The 21,210-nt window shown below is 49.4% G+C and overlaps 1 protein-coding gene across 1 annotated transcript in view; it reads right to left on the reverse strand.

The window, feature by feature from the left end:
* SLC24A4 (solute carrier family 24 member 4) overlaps window positions 1–21,210 on the reverse strand; it is a 171,539-nt gene that overhangs the window by 45,992 nt on the left and 104,337 nt on the right. The window contains exons 3-8 of the mRNA XM_060165814.1: window positions 9,971–10,047; window positions 5,900–5,974; window positions 4,560–4,644; window positions 3,918–4,021; window positions 3,024–3,101; window positions 218–243 (exon numbers count right to left, since the gene is read on the reverse strand). Coding sequence (XP_060021797.1) covers window positions 218–243; window positions 3,024–3,101; window positions 3,918–4,021; window positions 4,560–4,644; window positions 5,900–5,974; window positions 9,971–10,047 — 445 coding nt within the window. The remainder of the gene's footprint in view (window positions 1–217; window positions 244–3,023; window positions 3,102–3,917; window positions 4,022–4,559; window positions 4,645–5,899; window positions 5,975–9,970; window positions 10,048–21,210) is intronic.

A 21,210-nucleotide genomic window follows, 5' to 3' on the forward strand; every position in this document is an offset into this window, starting at 1 on the left:
ATCTTGATATCTGGCAGGGTGGGAATACTAAGGGAAACAATCTTTGTCACTTTGAAAGGATAAATAAAGGCATGACTGCTTAGAATGATACCCTTTTTACTTTCACAAGTTCATAAACTTATGTTTGTAAAAATAATTTTAAAAAAGCTTCAATGAACCCGACAAGCAAGGATACTAACAAAAAAGGAACAACGAGAAACAAACTTTAAAAACTTACCACACAATTTCTTCGTCATATATGAACTGGAAGGCAAAAGAAACAAAGGGCGGGGCGACAGATTTATTCCAAAAGAAGAACAAACGCAGACCTCTAAGCGCCCAGAGCCAACACATAGGCTAGTTATGTGTTTCACAGAAAGCTGGCTCTTCTCTCCATGTCTGGGTTTCTCAGACAGAGAAGGTGACCTTTCCTTAGTGGAAACCTTGGTCAGTAGATGCTGCAGTATGAGGTCTAGGGTGGGTCTCCAAAGAGAACTGGCCTGTGCTACCAACAGTCCAAGTAGCCACTGGGGCCAACCTGGCAGGGGTCTGCCCTCATTAATGGAACAGAGTTGCTGAAATCAAGACTCTTAAAAACTGAAAAGGCATCTCTGTATGTATGTATGTTTGTGTCTATCTACCTACTTACCTATCTATCTATCATCTATCTACCTATCTATCTATCTATCTATCTATCTATCTATCTATCGATCAATCTGTGGTACCTCTGTGTGTGTGGGTGGGGAGGAAGGGGTGTCATTTTTTTAAAAATAAAGAGTTACCCCTTTGGAAACTCTGAGGGCAAAGGACCCATTTGTACCATTTGAAAGGAGGCCAGGGGTGATGGTGGGGATGCCGTAGCTTCCTAAGAGGGCACTGACATTGCCCAACAATTCCACCCAGCATTGCCTACGTGGGACACGGATGAATGATGCTTCCGTGGTCCAGGGGAGGAGTCCTATGACCGCCCCAGCCAGGCCCAGTGCGCACAGGAAGGTGGAGGGGCAGTGCCCACCAATCTGATCTTGGAGACACGGGATGCCAGGAGAGACCAGGGGGATGTTGTGTGGACTTGGGCCCATTGTACCCCTCTCCTGGCTGTCACGGCAGGCAGCACACACAGAATCTGCTTTGGGAAGTCACTTCGGAGAGGGTCCTCCTGGCTGGGCATTGCTGTGGGGCTCCCCACACTCAAGCCTCTGAGGAAGAGGCACTCAATAGAGGGGAGCTCAGTGCCACCACCTGGGAAACCTGGGGGACATTTACGGGGATAGTTTCAGCTTTTATAACCCAATGGAGGGCTACTGGCATTTAGAGGCAGTGAAGGCCCGGAGGGCTAGTCAGCCTAGAGCATGTGAAATGGTTCTACCAGAGGAGTTCTTCCGTACTTGGCACACGTCTTAAATGTCCTGCTACACATTTAGGCAAGCAGAAAAAAAAATGACCTGAGCCTCAACCTTAATTCCATTTTGCAAATCAAAGTATTCTTACATGGTTTTAATAAATACTTAATTTTCTAGTGAGTTAACTGTCATGCAAATGGAGGGATGATTGTACTTGGCTCTGTTTAGGATTTTATCAGGAGTCATTCATAATTTTGGAAAATCACATCATCAAGGTCGGCTCCACTCACGGGGCTGCCAGCCCAGCATACCAGCCTCAGTCTGCACTGGTAGCTGTAGGGCCTGGAGATTTCCCATATGGGGGCAACGGATCACATCATTCAGCATTCTAGCACCTTCATGCCCAAACATTTACCCATTGCAAGATGTATTCTTTTATTATGAATTACTTTTATTTGTCCTTTATGGTATAGTTTGGGCATTATATTGATTTTGTAAAATTGTGTATAGGTAAATAGTTTTATCTATAACTTTCATTTTTGGGGGGTGTGGGGGGCAGCCTCTCAGGTGCCCCGATGATCCCACTGCCTGATCTTCATGCTCGCCTGTGTGCGTGGCCTGAACTTAGGGATTTGCTCGTAACAGAATATGGCAACAGTGACGGGCTGTCACTTCCGAGATTCGGTTGCAAGCAGACTGTGGCTTTCAGCTTGGTGCCTCCTTGCCCCTGCTGGGAGGGAAACCAGTCCCCATGCCGAGAGCTGCACTGGGGAACAGCTCGAGGCCGGCCTGCAGCCCAGCGAGTGATCCTGAAAGCAGATCGTTGCCCACGGGAGCCTTGACATAACTATACCCTGGCCGACACCCGTGAGCCAGAGGGCTCGGCTAAGCCACTCCCAGATTTGATGCATGGAAAATGGAAGCAAGAAAGGTTTGCTGTTTTAAACTGCTGAGTGTTGAGGGAAATTTGTTACACAGCAACAGATAACTAATACAAGGGTCATGATTATCAAATCCAGTTGGCTCTAGACATTCTTAGGTTGAGAACTGTCACTCTAGGGCACGCTCCATACTCTGAAATCTGGGCATGCCATGTGCATCTGCCCTCTTGAAAATGACCTGCCCTCATGCCCCCACTTTAAAGCTCCTTTTGGATGGAAGCTGTTCCCCTGTGGATGGCAGTAACCTGTGTCATGGGCTGTCACTGTCATGTGCCATGATGTACCCGAGCCCTCAGGGATCCCTGTTTCAGTCCCTCTGCCTTTTCTGCCCATATCCTTGCTCCCAGCTGCCAGCCCTGACTGCTCCCAGCTGGCCTCTCTTCCCTGCTCCGCGGTAAGGTGGGACACCAGAAACTCTGCTCTTTAGTAAATGGGCTCTAAGTGAGGATCTGAGGGCCTCTGAGGAGCATGTGCTTGAGCTTAACTGCATCAACCGTATGCTGCCTTCTTTAGCTTTTTCAAGGCCTTTGTGCCCTCAAGGTGGTACCTGGATGTGATGGGTAAGCAAAGCATCAGGTATGAGATTTTCGGGACAGGGAGGCATAGCGGAGGGAGACTGGTCCACATGACTGCAATGAGTGGCCAGCACACCCCAGGGTAGGGGCGCCGTGGGTTTTCTGTTTCTAGTGCCAGGGACAGAGGTGGGCAGGGCCCCGGTGCCTTCGCAGGGGCGGGGGGCGGGGGGGGGAAGGTAACTCACGGCAATGAGCACAACGACAGAGAGGGTGTAGTACACAGAGTCTCGGCACACGGCCCACCACGTCAGACGGATGACCTGCTGAGCAAAGGGACATTAGCTGTTACTGGCTGGGGAGATGGGGTACGGGGGCCAGGGGACACTGCTGGGGGGCTCCCACCACCCCCAGACCCCTACAGGTGCAGACACATGTCCACGGAGCTCATCTTAACTGTGTCACCAGAACCACATCTTGTCTGGCCGTTCAAGGCCACCCTGTGCTCTTTGTCACATTTGGGGACGGAATGATACCACATCATGTTCCTAAGTGATGGCAAAGCTGCCCCCTGTTCCTCCAAGGTGACCACATGGCATGTTTCCCAGCAGAAGCCATGTGTCAGGGGGAGAGGCCAGAGGCACTCACTCTTCCCTCTGATGTTCGAACCTTCCGTGGGTGACCGGCTGCCTACCTCTAACTCCCTTGGCCGGGCGGGGCCTACCCTTGAGCCTGACTCTCTGAGATTGAGTCTAAGGTCCCCCTGGGGCTCTGAGGACCAGGAAGATGCGATGGGGTTTCAACAACAAGACAGCTTCGTGCGTCCTGTGGGGAGGCCGAAGGCGGGCCCCAAATACGTGCCAAGTCTAGCTCAGGGTCAGAGTTACAGGAGACGCCTCTTAAATATTTACTGCTGTTGAATGAACGCTCCCCCCTTGGACCAGCCACGGAGCTGACGCTCTTTCTGCTCTCAGACCCACCAGTGGAAGGAAGGAAGGACAGCCCTGCTACACGTGAGGAAGCAGGCTCGGAGAGGAAACCGTTTCTGACAGCCATAGCACTTACGGGCTCGGCTAGGGCTGGGCCTTGGGTCTCCCCGCGCTGTCCCTATGTCATTTCGTACGGACAGAGAGACCACTGACCTGCCCTGCGGACAGTCCACAAACTCCGATTATACACAGGATGTTGAACACAGCAGAGCCCACGATGGTCCCGACCCCGACATCTCCGTGAGTGATGAACACACCTGGAAAGAGAAAGGCACAGACACTCCTCTGCAAAGCCCAGGCCTTCCGCTTCCTTAGACCCGGGCCGGCTCTGTGTCCCCCACCCCATGAACGGAGGGAAGCTGTTCTTATTATCAGAGAACACCAGCGACTGCGGTTGAGGACAGCAAAACCAGAGGTGGAGGTGCCCTCAGGGACCGGCTACTCTAATGCTCCCGCTTTCTGAACAGCTTTATTGAGATGTAACTCACATGCCATAAAATTCACCCATTTAAAATGTCAATTCAGTGTTTTCTGGTCCAGTCACAGAATTATACAGTCATCACCACAATCTAATTTTAGAACATTCACTTCACCCCCAAAAGAAACCCCACACCTGTTAGTACCCCACTCCACCTCACACCCCTGGGAACCACTAATTCACTTTCTATCTCTCTACTTCTCCCATTTTCCGGATGAGAAAACTGAGACTCAGAGCTGACAAATGCCCACGCGAGTCTGGACACCAAACCTGGGCTCTCTCTGCATCCTGCGTCTTGGGGCGACGGGACTTCTTACCAATTACAGAGGCAAACAGCTCTGGCGTCGAGCTTCCCGCAGCCATGAAGGTGGCTCCAGCCACATCTTCGCTCAGATGGAGTTTCTGAAAGAGAAGCGGCCGCAGACCCTCAGGGCTGTGAGGTGGGGGCAGTAAACACGCTAACTGGACGCTTGGCAGCCAGGGAGAGCGCAGGGGAGCAGCAGGCAGCTGGCGTCGCGGCCTCTCCTCCCTGCACCTCCTCCACACTGCCAGGCACTCAACCCAGAATCGCCTGTCCCCTTCCCCCATCTGTCCGTTGCTGTTCGCGCTCTGAGCCCTTAAACGTCTCCTTGATGACGTCTTTCTAAGTGGCTCCCACGAGCCAGCCACTCCCCTGGGACAGAGGAGCTGAAACACGCATCACGCAGTGAGGGTCTGAGGCCCATGCGCTTGCCTCCCCACTGGATGACGAGGACGAGGTTGGTCTTTCCCATCTTTGGATGCCTAGCACAGGGTCTGGTGCTCAGCGGGGCGTCCACCGGTTTAGCGCCCATCTCCTCTGGTGCTCACACAGACCCTGGGCACCAAGCGGACCTCCACACGTCAGGTTGTGGGATGTGGAGGCCTCGGACGCACAGCCTGGCTCCTGCATCCCAGAAGGCCTTCTCAACGGCAGGCCCGACACCTGGCTGCTCACTGAAACAGACCCTCGCATCCTGTCCCCAGGGCTGAGCCAGCACGGGACAGGGCTGGAACCGTCAAGGCCCCCTCCGCTTGGCAACGCTGTGCTCTGGTCGCAAAGGCCCGTCCTCTCATCTGCAATGTGGGGCTGGAGGCTTCGGGTGCTCGGGAAAACCACGGAGATCCTGGGCCCACCTGAATGCCAACTCGAAGGCGCCCACCTGTGGTTCTCAGAAGGCCCCTGGGCAGGCTGGCTCAGGGCAGGGCTCGGCCTCCTCCTGCCCTCGCCTCCCAAAGCACTCCTGGGCAGCCTGGGCTCTGAAGCCACTGCAGCATCCAATCCCTGGGCCAGCACAACCTCCCCACTGAGCTTGCTACAGAAGGGGTCCTCGCAAGGGCTGGAGCTCTGGGCTTGATGCAAAATGGGGTGGGGGCTCATCGCTGACCCCAGGAAGAAGCCCGGCCACCTCAGCCCTGCCGCAGAGGAGGTGCCGCAGCGTTTCAGCCACTGAAGCACCTGTGATAGCTTTTAGCAGAACCCAAACCATGCTACATCCTGTCCTGCCCCTCCCTGCCTCTGCCTGGGCCTGCTCCCCGCCCCGGTCCTTCTTGGCCTGGTACCGACACGCCACGTGTCCATCACCCCCAGCCCCTCACCCAGGCTTTTGCCAAAGGGTCCTAAGTCCTTCCCACATACCTCGCAGATCTTCTCTAGAGACGGAACGAAGAAGTCATCGCACACTATGGCCAAGGCGTAGAACATGTACAGAGCCTGCGAAGGAAACGGGGAGACAGAGAGCGTCAGCCAGAACTCCGGCCACTGATGGGCACGGCCAGGCGTCCATCACCCTCCAAACCAGCCTGCTCGGGCAGAGGCCAGGTGACCAGAGGGAGGCACAGAGGAAAATTCCAGCACCACAGAGATGTGATTCCTCGATTCCCTCACTGACAGATGGGGAAACTGAAGCCCAGACAGGAGACATCACTTGCTGAGCAGTGGAGGGGACTAGAACTCATGCCACAGGGTCCTGTGCTGCTTCTTAAAGAAGCAGCTCTCTCTTCAGCACCACGGTAGGCCCTCAAAAGGCAAGATCCTAATCTTAAGCGCCAAGGGGGAAAGCATTTAAAATTGCCATTTTAAGGGTTTAAAATAATCATCATCCTGATTTCCCCTCGTTAGTTTTAGAGAAGGCATCATTTCCTTGTTACTGACTGCCCACCTCCTGCCAAAACAGACGGCGACGTGAGACCCAGCCTTTTCTCGGACGCTGCTTGATGTCGGTCCAGGTTAAAATCCACAAGCCATTTACACTGGGAGGCTCATGGATCAGAGTCCAAATTCCAGTGCTAATCCTGGGAATTATCTGCCTTGGGATTTTGGATAAGTCACATCTCTAGGTCTCAGTTTCTTCTGTTTGATGACAGAGGAAGAACAGATGGGTAGTTTTTAGACGGTTTTATCTACAGAACTCTTCCCTGACCTGTCCACCCAACACGGCTCTACTGAGCTCATCTTATGTGCCAGGGACTATTCTAGCCATTAGGGATAGGTGGCAAGGATGCCAGGAAAAGCCTCTGCCTCTTTGTGGGGGACGAGCAGATAGGCAAATGAAGTATCTGTAACTGCCAGGAAACAGCAAGTGCAAAGGTCCTGAGGCAGGAACGTGTTTGATGCATTTGAGGAACAGCAAGGTCACTGGTGCAGGTAGAACAGAGTGAGAATAAGGTGGAAAATAAAGAATGTGACGCTGGAGGGAGAGGCAAGGAGCAGGACCTATGGAAAGGAGATGGGATTTGACTCTAGGCTCTGGTGGAAACCATTTCTTCCTCAAAGAAAAAGCGACATGAATGGCCTATTCACAAAAGAGGGAAAGGCTGGGCTGCTTCAGCTAAAACAGCGTGATATTATGACAACTTTACAATTAATTAACTGTGACTGAAGTGGAAGATGTATCAACTGTGACCAGAGCATCTGAGGCAGATGTCTCCTGGAGTAGACACCTACTCTACTGGAGTCCAGGTGTGGCTTTTGCTGAATTTGACACATTATCTTTTGGGGGGGGGGGAAGGAAAAAGGAAACAAATACTGGGCGTGTGGGTAAAGTGGACAGAGAGAGGTGGGAGAGACCCTGCTACAAAGCTGAGGATACCGACTTGAATTCACACCCTCGGAAGTTCCCCCCAACAGCATCTCCCAGGCAAAGGGTGTCCCGTGAGGCTGAAGGGCCTCTGGCTCCCCTGACGCCTCAGAAACACTGGAGAGAAAAGGGGTCAAGATGTCACCACTGTTTCCTTCACTTGGGACAGAAGTTCTGAGAAGCTTCTTAGTGCTACGGACAAAAACTGGCCCTAAAGCTCCAGCCTTTTCTTGCTCTAAAGAAGGGCTCAGCAAACTTTTCCTTAAAGGGTCAGATAGTAAATATTTGAGTCCTCGCAGGCCACACAGTCTGTCTTGACTCTGGTGCTATAGAAGAGTAGCCATGGAATGGGTGTGGTTGCATTCCAATAAAACTTTATTTATAAAAACAGGAGGTAGCCTAGATTTGGTTCTTCAGACATAGTTGGGTAACGCCTGGCCTAAAAGGTTCCTGCCTGGTGGAGCAGTGGTTAAGAATCCACCTGCCAGGGCTTCCCTGGTGGTGCAGTGGTAGAGAGTCCGCCTGCCGATGCAGGGGATACGGGTTCGTGCCCCGGTCCGGGAAGATCCCACATGCCGCGGAGCGGCTGGGCCCGTGAGCCATGGCCGCTGAGCCTGCGCATCCGGAACCTGTGTTCCGCAATGGGAGAGGCCACAACAGTGAGAGGCCCGCGTACCGCAAAATAAAATAAAATAAAAAGAATCCACCTGCCAATGCGGGGGCCACGGGTTCAAGCCCTGGTCTGGAAGGATCCCACATGCCATGGAGCAGTGAAGCCTGTGCACCACAACTACTGAGCCTGCGCTCTAGAGCCCGTGAGCCACAGCTACTGAGCCCACACGCCACAACTACTGAAGCCCAAGCGCCTAGAGCCCATGCTCCGTGACAAAAGAAGCCACCGCTGGGCTTCCCTGGTGGTGCAGTGGTTGAGAATCCTCCTGCCAATGCAGGGGACATGGGTTCAAGCCCTGGTCCGGAAGGATCCCACATGCCACGGAGCAACGAAGCCCGTGCGCCACAACTACTGAGCCTGCACTCTAGAGCCCTCGAGCCACAACTACTGAGCCCACGTGCCACAACTACTGAAGCCCACGCACCTAGAGCCTGTGCTCCACAACAAAGAGAAGCCACCACAATGAGAAGCCCGCGCACCGCAACTCAGAGTAGCCCCCACTCACTGCAACTAGACAAAGCCCGAGACAGCAACAAAGATCCAACGTAGCCAAAAATAAATAAATAAAATAAATTTATTAAAAAAAAAAAAAAAGAGAGAAGTCACTGCAATGAGAAGCCTGGACACAGCAAGGAAGAGTAGCCCCTGTTCGCCTCAACTAGAGAAAGCCCGCACACAGCAACGAAGACCCAACACAGCCAAATAAATAAATAATTTTTTAAAAAAAAATTTTAAAAGAAGATTCCTGCAAAATTCCTGAGGTCCTCTCAGGTTCAGGAAAAAAAGCTTTGTCAAGACTTTGATGAGGCACAGGGACAGAACTATGGGACTAATTCGCCAAACCCACACCCCCTCAGTGAAAGGAGAGGGCATGGGAGAGCCAGAGATTCTAGGAAGATAATAACTCTATTAGAGAAATAATACACAGGTCTGTCACTCAAAATTTGCCCACAACCTTCATTTTCACTAGTGGTTTATCCTGTTAATTAAAACTTCACTCATACATTATTCTCAGCTGGCAACTCTCTAAGTGAGAATCCCAGCTTTCACTTGCTTAATTATCTCTTGCAAAGATGAATACTGTGTTGGGTTTAAATATGTAAGCAGATGGTGCTGGGTGGTCAGGGAACCACATCAGGAGGAATATTTGTTGTGATTGATGCGAAGTAGAAAATTAAACCCTGAGCACTTTCATTTCCCTGCAGTAAACAATGGGACTGGTAAACTTTTCCTACAAAGGGACAGACAGTAAATTTTTTTGGCTTTGTGGATCACGGAGTCTCCAACACAGCTACTCAGCTCTGCTAGTGAAGCCTAAAAGCAGCCACAGATGATACAGAAAAGCGTGACAATGGCTGTGTTCCAATAAAACTTTATTTACAGACATGGGCAGTGGCTGCGGGCTGTAGTTTGCCTGCAGAGAAGAGCGACTTTTACCTATAATTTAGTTTTGAGCTCACTGTGCCTTTTTGAACGGCTACTTGAACTCCACCACTGGTCATCAGGCTCATCTAACACTGAGGGAAGTTTGAGAAGAAGGGCACCAAAGTCTTAAACTAGTTATGTCAAGGCAGTAAAATGTGGGGGGACCTGGGGATCATGATAGCAAGTGGGGACAGAGCCCTTATCACGGGCCCTGCGACGTCTGATGGACTTGACCCATGTTCACTTGTATTTATACATCTGGGAAAGATGCCGTCACTCCCGTTCTATAAAAGCAGAAAATGAGGCACAAGAAGACGCGAATCCTTGTCTCGGCCCTGGGGCCACTCAGTGTGACACTGAACAAATCATTTCCTATCCTTAAGATTTCATTTCTTTGTGGTTAAAACACATCCAGCATCTGTTCTCACAGGGCTCTACAAAGACTGGATGAGATCTCTGACACACTGTGCTCTGAAGACAGGTTTCACATGCCTGAAGTTTAGGGACATCCCACCCCGAGAGGGCCACTTACACCAAGGATATGTAGCAGGACGGCTCCGTGCTGTCGCTCTTTATTGGAGAACAGGTCTGCGGGGAACTCATGAATCGCTGGAAGACAAGAAGACATGGTAAGGTATTCGATATTAGTTACCAAGGGGTGTCATTTGAGGTCTGGGGGGGTCGGCCATGGAACTGAAGAGCCCCCCTGGTGTTAGACTACCAGGGGAGAGGCCAGCTACTTCTCTGTCCAGGGCAGACCTGCACTCTTAGGAAAACATTGCTGGATACGGAATTATCCAGATATTCTAGTACCTTAAAGTTGATCATGTTTTGCATATCCCTTGCAATTAAAAGAAAAAGAATGAAACACTTCATATCCACTAGGATGGCTATAAACAAAAAGACAGATAATAACAGGGGTTGGCAAGGATGTGGAGATATTGGAACCCTCATACATTACTAGTGGGAATGCAAAATGGTGCAGTCCCTTTGGAAAGCAGTCTGGCAGTTCCTCAAAAGGTTAAACAGAGTTACCATATGACCCAGCAATTCCACTCCCAAGTATCTTCCCAGGAGAAATGAAAACATATGTCCACACAAAACCCACACACGAAATGTTCATAGTAGTATTATTCGTAATAACCCAAATGCAGAAAACAACCCAAACATCTACCAACTGATGAGTGGGTAAATAAAGCGTGATATATACATACAAATGGAATATTATTTGGCAATAAGAAGAAATGAAGTACCGATACATGTTACAACATGGAGGAAGCTTGAGGACATTTTGCTAAGTAAAAGAAGCCACTCACAGAAGACTACCTATTGTAGGATCTCATTAATATAGAATGTGCAGAACAGGCAAATCCACAGAGATAGAGGCAGGTTAATGGTTGCCTAAGGCTGGAGGGTATGGAGTTTGGGGGGTGACAGCTGAAAGGTACAGGGTTTCTTTTTGGGGTCATGAAAATGTTCTAAAATTGTTTGTGGTGATGCTTGCACAATTCTGAATACTAAGAGCCCCTGAATCGTACACTTTAAGCAGATGAATTGTATGGTGTATGAATTACATTTCAATAAAGTTACCAAGAAAAGTATAAAGAAGCCAAAAGTCACCAAAGAAGAAAATCAGGATGGTTCCTTGCTTTGTCAATGGATTCCAACCACATTCCTAGCAGACAGCTTTCCAAGTGGCTTCAACACACACTCGGATCTGTTACAAACACAATGCCTGCCAACGGGCAGGCTGAGGCCAGGGATGGCTGGCTTGCTTGGGAGGGCAGGCTCCAAGGTCACACGGCCAAGTTCAGTTCTCTGCTCTAATACTTACAGGCTGGGTCAACAGGGACACGTTCCTGAACCTCTTTGTGCCTTAGTTTCCTCATCGGTAAAACAGTGAGACTAATTTTAATAACGTACCTTACTGTTACAGCGTGTCAAGTTTGTGGTGGGCTTCAAACCTGCATCCCCCCACCCCCCCCCCCGTCCAGGATTGTGGAATACTCTTCCCTCACCGTCAAGTCAGAACTGAGAAGCAGCTCCGTGAAGGGGGAAGGGGAGGCCTATCCCCTTCCGCTAGAGTCGTTTCAGAGCTCAGGGACAGGCGGCCTCTTGCACAGCCCTTCCAGCCTGTCCCAGACCCATCAGCCCCTCCCCCCAATCTCTCCTCCTGCCCACAATGGACCCGTCACTCCAGAGGGGGAAGCCAAGATCCCAGAGAGGTCAAGTGACGTTGGCAGGGTCGAGGATGGCAGTGCTGGCACTAGGAAAATCTCCTGTCCCCAGGGAGGGCACTCTTTTAGCAGTGCCACACAGAGCAGGGGAAATGATCCATGGGAGGCGGGGCTCTAGGTAAGCCTTGGAGGGGCACCTGATGCCGAGCGGGAACAAGGGAGGAGGTGAGGACTGACAGCATCCTTGTCCCCTAACCTCTCAGGCCCACTCAGGTGCCAGGTGTGCTTCCACTGGCATAGGTGGCATCTCAGGTCACTGAGTACCATGTCATAGGCCCTTCTTTGGCCCAAGAATGCTTCTTGGACCTTAATGTCACCTATAATGGTGGGGTAATTCCTTCTCTCCGCCCCGCCCCCATTGGAGATGACCAACAGGTAAGCATTTTATTTTGTGAATGTCATTTTTGCAGGTTCCCCATCAGACACCAAAACACCCCCACGTCCTCGGCACTTCAGCGAGACCAGAAGCTTCTGGAAGGCAGGGATCCACATTGCCCCGCATTGCATTCGCAGTGCCTCGGCCAGGCCTGGCACACAGTAGGTTCTCAAGAGACCTTAACATTCAGTTGAATAAACAATGCTAAACTATTAACAAAAATGACAATTGACAATCTACATCATCTCATGCTGTTAGAACGCTTTCGTTACCCTTGCAAACCTCTTAAATGCCTAGAATGATACCTGGTTCAGAGTGGGCACTTGATAAACGCTTAGAAACTTCCAGGACAAAAATCCCTTCTCTGTAAATATAATTTGGCTCTAAGCTCTGAAAGGATGGTTTCTCCCTTAAAACAGAAAACTCTTGTTTAAGATGAGATTCTCCCAACAAGACCCAGAAAACATTAGCTCCCCAGACTCCCAGACCATGTTCCCACTTTAAAACAAGCAGCATTTAATGAAACATAGATTCTTTCACTTTTTTTCCCCCTGTAATCAAACTTCTTTAACAGAATTGCTGCTGCCAGTTCAAGGGCATGGGTCTACTTCAAGGCTTGTCGGCTCAGAGATGGAGAATTATAAAGGCAGTAACTCGACATTCCTGCGTCCAGGACCTTGTTTCCAGGAGAAATGTAACTGTCTGGGATATTTCAGGGCAGATCAAGCAGACACTTCTGCCATGAAAATTCGAGCCAGTTTTTGATTCTCCAAAGCAGTGATTTATCCGACACTGGGCACTCTTGGAAAATTAGAATCAAGTAATGCTGCCTTTCTGCCATAAGGACATTATCATCTGGGCTCCAGCAGAGAGGGGATGCGGGTTGTAAATGGCTTTGTCCTTGGTAGGAGCAGGCTTCTAATGGTTCAGCAGAAGCGCCTTGCTCCGTGACCCCGTGTGTACACTGGGGGGCTGTAGAGGGGAGTGAATGCCATCACGGTCTGAATTTTGCCAGTAGAGACAGAGTGACTGGCAGAGCTGCCAGCTGCTAATCACCCTCTGTACCCACCCAAGTCTTCTAGACACACCCTGAGCCCATGAGGCAGGCACTGCAGCCACAGATATCCCTGTTTTCCAGATGAGACTCAGCGGGGGAGTGACTAGTTCAGGGACCATATAGGCCAGGACTCAGAAGGGGGATCCTGAGTTCCTCGTCCAGGGTTAAGGGCTGCCTCTAACATGGATAGAAATCATGCTGCAGACTTGAAATGGAAGATTTGAATTGGGTCCTGATTCAACTACCCATCAGCTTGTGGGACCCTGGCCGAGTCGTTTAACCTTTCTGTCCTTCTGTTTCTTCAGTGGCAACGTGCTGCCACGCGAGGTGGTGAAATAGTCATCGTTACCGCGTGTGCATGCCCTGCCGTGGACAGCAACGGCTGCAAGCAGGGAGATGGCCACCCTGCCCTCCCTAGCTGGCAGCTGGTAGCTGGGACCAGCCCACTCCCCAGTTTAAGAGTCAAATCCTCTAGAAATTGGCATACAGGGGATGGGGTGTAGAGACCATGGAGCACATGCAGCAGGAACTCTACCCCTCCCAACTTCGTCATCAACAGCAACAATTTTATTTTTAATTTTTATTATTTTTAATTAATTTTTATTAGGGTATAGTTGCTTTACAATGTTGTGTTAGTTTCTGCTGTACAGTGAAGTGAATCAGCCATACGTGTACATATATCCCCTCTTTTTGGATTTCCTTCCCATTTAGGTCACCACAGAGCATTGAGTAGAGTTCCCTGTGCTATACAGTAGGTTCTCATTAGTTATCTAGTAGTGTGTATATGTCAATTCCAATCTCCCAGTTCATCCCTTCCCCCTTTCCTCCCATCCCGGTATCCACATGTCCATTCTTTACGTCTGTGTCTCTATTTCAACAGCAGCAATTTTAAACTGCAGGCAGCCTATACAGCGGCTTAAGGCTTTGTTTTTAGAAGCAGGTAGCTTAGGTTTCAGGAAGTGCCTCTGTCCTTTACTTGTTACCTGCATGACCTTGGCGAGTTGTTTAACACCGCAGGACTGTTACCTCACCTATAAATGGGGACGCTACAGAACCCGCCCGCCAGGCTGCTGCTGTAAGGATTAAGTGATACAGATAGTGTATGCACAGCACTTATCCCAGCTAGGCTGCCATCACTCTGAGGATTGTTGACTTACGGACTCCTCCCTCCACACCAGGTCTGTGCCCGCTGTTCCAGAGGATGAGCCTTGGTTTGTGAAAGCAAAAGAGAAGATGAGATCAGCTTAGTGGGGGAAAGAGCAAGCGTGATTATACCGACCATGTTAGGATGTGAATGCTGGTGCAGTTTAATCCCGGCTTCCTGAGAAAACCTTCTTCTCCTCTCTTGGGCTTGCTGGGATTGGGGGCCCGCGGCCACGTTCAACGGTGGGATGCTTGCGGGTCTGAGAGGGGCCGAGCCTGCCCTATCTGCTCAAATCCCCACCAGGGAGAAGAGAGGAATCAACAGGGCGCACACAAGCGGCTTTCGAGGTCACGCGTAAGCCTTTAAGCCGCAGAAATCTGGTGGGTGTAGGGAAGAGATGTGTCTGCAGGTGGAGCTGAGCTCAGGAAACCAGAGATGATTCCAGCAACTGTCCACACCCGGGGGCGGGCAGGGGAGGAGAAGGAGGGGAGATAAAGCTGCCAGCGACCCAGCAGCCACTCCCCACCCCTCTTTTAGCATACTTTCCTGTGGACCTCGGAGCCCAGAGTTGGTTTCTCCGTCACTCTTGGTTCTGAAACATCCCCCACCACTGTGTGCAGGGCAGGGGGGAACTGGGGCGGGAGGTCTTTCCTGCCAGTTGCCTTCCTGAACATTGAGGGGGGGAAATGTAAGGTCCCAGGGGACATCTGCCATCCCTTCCCCACCACTAGCTACTAAGTTCTCTAACACCTTATAAGCTAGACCCCTAGCGCACACTTGACCTTTCCTGTTGACACACACAGTTACATGGGTGACGCCATTATATTTCAGAAACCCCGAATTTATGTTGCCCTTTCAAGGCTCTATACTTTGGCCAACAATGCTGCTAGTTCCAAAATGTATGAATTTGTTCAACAAGTATTTACTAAGCCCCACGCGGCAGGTGATGGGCTCTCTGGGAGCAGGTGGATGAGAACCTGTTGCATCTGTGAGCATCCTTAGGTCTGGCAGCTCTACACCTGGGAGAGTGATGGGAACTTCTGGAGAAAGCCAAAGTTATTCAGAAAGCAGGAGGTTATCAGGATGGCAGACACCCTGATCCTGAACGAGTTCAAGTCAATACATGCTTCTTGAGCATTTACTATGTGCCAGGTGCTAGGCTAGGGGCTTAGCCTTGAGGATGTGCCCTTAACGGGCTGGTGAGGGTCCAATAAGGCAACAAATGATTGAGAGACAGGAAGAAGCCTGCTGTGATGGTGGGGCATGAAGGAAGCCAGGGGTTACTGACCTGGGGGAGGTGGGACGGGCAGCAAGCCCATGGAGAGAGTGGCACCCTCGTCAAGTTCTGGAGGCTGCGTTACTGACTTTTCAAAGTCCTTTAATCTGCCAGGTCAGTCCTGAGAAGATCATTATTCCCATTTTGTTGATGAAGAAACGGAGGCTCTGCGAGGCTTAAGCATTCACCTGCACTCATACAACCACTGTTTGGCACAGGTGAGAGAAGAACCCAGGCTGGGAGCCCAACCAACACCAGGCTCTTTCCATCCAAGCATTTTACCCACAAGAGGGGCACATCTCGGGACTAAGGTCTCCTTTATCCAAGGAGCAGGTTCTGTATTCCTGGAAGCTCCAAGGGCCGTGTCAAGAACTCATGCTCTCAAAAGGAGGAATACACATGGCATGTCTTAGGTCAATTCCACTTACAGCCCAGGACCCACGCATACAGAGGCCTAGCCCACTGTTCTGTGGATCCTGGGGAAAACTGTCACTCCTTTTCCTTGACCTCCTTGAAACATTTAATGAAACTGACCACTTCTTTTATGTATGAATGAACATATGTATGAAGGAATGCATGTGTTATCTATCTATCCACCCATCCATCCATCCACCCATCCACCTTACATACAGTAAGATTTGTTCGTTGTGATGTGCATTTCTATGGGTTCTCAAGCCTCTGAGACAGAAGAGTTCCCCCACCCCCAAATTCCCTTCTGCAGCCTTTTTGTAGTTAAACTCTCCCCCGAATCCCAACCCCTGATGTGTTGCCTTTTCCAGAATGTCGTATCAATGGAATCACGGGATATAGAGCCTTTTTGGTCTGGCTCCTTTCATTTAGCAAAATACATTCAGGTTCACCACATTGTTGTGTGACTCCACGTTCTTGCAATGTTCTCTCTTAGCTTCTCTGACCCCACGCTGTCCTCACTTGCCTCGTCTCCTTTAAAGGACCCCCTCCTCTGTGGGACCCCGCACCTTGGGGTTCCAGGGGATCTGCCCTGAGCCCTCTTCTCTCCAGGTGACCTGGCTTTGACCTTCTAATCTCTGTAGACTTCTCCCAGATCTCAGTCTTTCCTGAGCTCAAGACCTAACATACCCAGCTGGCAATGACACATCACTCTCTGGCTATCTTATAAATACCTTAAACCCGTCCCCAGCGAACGGCCCACCCTCCATGTTGGTCTGGTGCCATCCTTGATGACCTCCTCCTCCCTCATACCCTGTGATAAGTGGACAGGCCAGTGGGCACTCAGCATCCATTTCGACTTCCTTCCATGAGCCTTCCTGTCGAGAACACTAGGTACGGGTGTGCAGGCTGTGCACTGCACGTTCACACATACTAGCGCTGTTTCCTATTCTGTGGAACCTGACCTACCGTGCAGCTAGGGTTCTGAATGAGAAGTAGGTTCAGCCAACCTAGCAGATTCAGAGGACAGAAAAGAGGGAGAGGTGTTATTCCTCTGGCAACCAAGGCTTCGGAGATCTAAGTGTGGACAGGCTCTCCTGACAATTACATCTACTCCCTTATTTGTACATAAGATGTTTTTGAATTTGAATATTCCATTTCCAATTCCTGCTCCTTTGGCCCTTCCTGCAATTTTGTAAGGACCTAATTCCCTGAATTCAATTCCTTTCTGTTGAAAATATTGAGAATGGTTTCTATTTCCTGCACTGAAAGCTAACTGGTACACTCTGCCCTCTTTTAGCCAATCCTCCACAATCTTACTTCCAAAACAGCTCTCGAGTCCATCAGCTTCCTCATCTCCACCACCTGCATCCACTCTGGCTGGACCACTGCACCCGCCTTCTGCCTGACCTCCCCACGACCATTCTCAATCTGCTCCTTTCTGTTTTCCACAGGCATTTATGGCTTAGCACTCCTCAATGGCTTTCAACTACTCTTCGGAGAAATGCCCAGAACCCTATCAAGGTCTTCGAGACCCTGCGTGGTCCAGCCCTGGCAACTTCTCCAGTCTGCTCTGGTCTGGCTGCACTGGTCACGTCTGTGGGCTGCCAGGTCCTGGCACAAGACAGGTGTTCAGGAAATGCCCGTTGAGTGATGAGTATCTGGCCTTCCACCTCCCTTCTGACACAAACCCAGGAGCTGCTAGGATGAGCTCTGCCCGGAAGGATGCCCAGGAGATGGTGTGGCTAGCCCTCCTTTCTCAGCTCCCGGCTTTTCAAACTGCTGCTTGGACACTGAACCATGACCCTTCCCAGACAGAGAGTGTTTGACAGACAAGTCCTTCCATTAGATGCTGATCTTTCTTAAACTTTTTAATTAGTTGATTCTCTTTAGGGAATAGAAACTGTGAATTGAATTTTTCAAAAAGGAAAAAAAAAAAGCCTCAAAACATGCCATTCTCCCTTTGCTTTCTACCCCGGTTAAAAATAACCCCATATTCTAAGCCCTGACGTTTATTCTGAAACTATGAAAGCTAGATGGGAAGGCTGGGGAGTAATTTAAATAGCTTCAAATTTCTACCATTTCGACTTCTGTGTTTTAGAAACCACCCAGTGCCAGAAACCAAAGCAAAAAAATAAAAAATAAAAAAATCGTGATTTTCCCCCAATTCTATGGTTTGAAATAAAGTTGCTAAGAATTGTGTACCTTTCATGGACAACAGCTGAAATGTCTAGGTGTTACAGCATCACTCTCATGTCCCAAACAGGAGTAAAAATAATTAGATTAAATCACTGGCTTAACCAGCATGAAAATGAGTTTAAAATCTTCTCTCTCATTTCAGTACATCCCAAAAGAGATTAAGCGCCACGAAAAATAAAAATATGATTGGAAGATCCAGCAGGAGGATTGTTCTCTCCAGGAGAAACCACTGTGGAATTTTATGGCTGGAAGAGGCTCCAGATGCCAAGTGGCCCAGCTGTTCTCCACCCAGGAGGGGCCATGGGCTTATCAAAATCACCAGGGAAATATTTTCTAAGCCATCCTCGCCATCTCCACCTCTCTTCCTGCCCTGATGCTAAGCATCTTTCTCCCGCCCACGGAGAACAGCTTAATGTCCCATTTTCAAGGGGAGAGAGAACACTGGAGTCCAGATAGGTCAAGTGCTTTCCTCAGCACCACAGCTGGTTAGCAGCAGCAGGACAAGAGCCTGAACATGCAAACGGACACTGGCCAGGCCACACAGGACAACTCTGACCCATGTCCTCTGCAGCAGCTGGTCCAGGAAGCCCAACCACAATTGGCCCACAGCCGTAGTAATGGTCCAGATAGATGGTCAGGACGTGGTCAGTGAGGGCCAGCCTCCCTACTGTTTTGTCCCAATTTCCAACTCAAGACCAGCCAGAGAAAGCTAAATATGACCCCTACAATGGGGTGGATGGTGTCCCCTGCCAAAATTCATGTCCACCAGGAGCCTTGAACTCAACCTTATTTGGAAAGAAGGTACATCAGACTGCTAGGGCTGCCATAACAGAATTCCACAGACTGGAGGACTTAAACAAGAGAAATCAATTTTCTCACAGTTCTGGAGGCTGGAAGTTCAAGATCAAGGTGTTGGCATGGCTGATTTCTGGCGAGAGCCCTCCTCCTGGCTTGCGGATGGCTGCCTTGTCACCGTGTCCTCACATGGCCTTTTCTTCGCGTGCGTGCACTTCTGTTCTGGTGTCTCTTTCACTTCTTTTTTTTTTTTTTTTTTTTTGCTGTCTATGGGAAACTCACTTTTTTAAAAAAAATTTTATTGCAGTATAGTTGATTTAAAATGTTGTGTTAGTTTCTGCTATACAGCAAAATGAATCGGTTATACATATACATATGTACACTCTTTTAGATTCTTTTCCCATGTAGGTCATTATACAGTACTGAGAAGAGTTCCCTGTTCTATACAGTAGGTCCTTTTTAGTTATCGATTTTATATATAGTAGTGTGTATATGTCAGTCCCAATCTCCCAATTTATCCCTCCCCCCTACCTTCCCCCCCGGTAACCATAAGTTTGTTTTCTACATCTATGACTCTTTCTGTTTTGTAAATAAGTTCATTTGTACCATTTTTTTAGATTCCACATATAAGTGATATCTTTCACTTCTTATGAGGACACAAGTTCTATTACATTAGGGCCCTACCCTTACGACCTCATTTAACCTTAGTTATCTCCCTAATGGCGCTATTTCCAAATATCATCATTTTGGGGGTTAAGCTTCAACGTATGGATTGTGAGAGAATGCAGTTCCCTTGTCTATAACATAAGGTCTTTGCAGAGGTAGCTGAGTTAAAATGAGGTCATACTGGATTAGGGTGGGCCATAAATCCAAGGACTGGTATCCTTCTAAGAAGAAGAAAGGACACAGAGAAACAGAGAAGGTGGCCATGTAACCACAAACACAAAGATAGGAGTGATGTGCCCATAAGCCAAGGGATGCCACGGATTGCCAGCAGCTACCGGAAGCAAGGACAGAGACAAGGAAAAGACTCTCCTCAGAATTTCCAGGAGAAACCAACTCTGCTGATACTTTGATCTCTGACTTCCGGCCTCCAGAACTGAGAGAATAAATTTCTACTGTTTAAGTCACCCAGTCTGTGGTAATTTGTAACAGCAGCCCTAGGAAATGAATACACTCCCCAAACCAATGGCATAAAATAGCCTGCCTCTATTTAGCCACCTTCAGCTTCCCCAGGCCGGCAACCTCCTTCAGGGCAAAATGCAAGTCTTTTCTTTTTTTCCCCCACTATAAAGCTGCCTCACTCCCCTACCTGCCTTTGAGTCTCTGGCAAACACAGGTGATGGTGGCCGACTCCCCTGTAGCAAACTCTCAATAGGTATCGGGGACTTGTTCTCATTCGGCGGGGCCTTTGTTCACTGCCACGATAGGAAGAACCTTTAGTTGTGTCTGTATGTCTCTCTCCAGCGCTAGGTTGAGCATTCTGAGGGCTGTGAGGACAAACTGTTCACCCCGGTCTTGTCCCTGCCTCTACTGGATGGCCTCCAGCAAGAGCATTTTACAGGCAGGCACACAAAACATCTGGCGTGAACCAGTCACCAAGGTTCCTGTCCATTACACAGCAACCCAGCTCTGAGCCACTCGCCAGTGGGCACCACACAGCGCTACTAAGTTATCCAAAGGACAGTGGTTATTAAGATATAAACCATTTCTATTTGGAAAGATAGGCAAACCTTTTCTTAGCATAACCTCTTTTATGTATAAAACATAAACAGCAAATACATATACAGGGCTTACTATCACCAAGCCTTCTAAGTACTTTACACATAGTAGTTCATTTAATCCTCACAACAAGCCTGGGAAATATTATCATTAGTCCCATTTTACAGATGGGCAAACTAGGACACAGAAAGGTGATGTACTTTGTTCAAGGTCACACAGCACGTAAGTGGCAGAGCCAAGACTGATACCTGAGTAATTCAGCTCTACAAGGCACTTGACTGTCTAACAAGAACCATAACATGTTTCTTCTCTGACACAATATTTGGCACTTGTCCTAAGAATGTCACTCAAAATGGGGTGGGAGGACCATTTGTGTGAAGATATTTATTATTTCTAATGGTACAACACTGAAGCCACTAATTGTCCAGTAATAGGGAAATGGTTAAGTAGCTCTGATACATTCATCTAGTCCTTCCACAAACATTTACTGGCACCTCCCAATGTCCCGACACTGTTCTACATACTGGGAATACATCAGTGAACATGACAGTGAAAGCC

Source organism: Lagenorhynchus albirostris, chromosome 1, assembly GCF_949774975.1.
Source record: "Lagenorhynchus albirostris chromosome 1, mLagAlb1.1, whole genome shotgun sequence".
NCBI lineage: Eukaryota > Metazoa > Chordata > Mammalia > Artiodactyla > Delphinidae > Lagenorhynchus > Lagenorhynchus albirostris.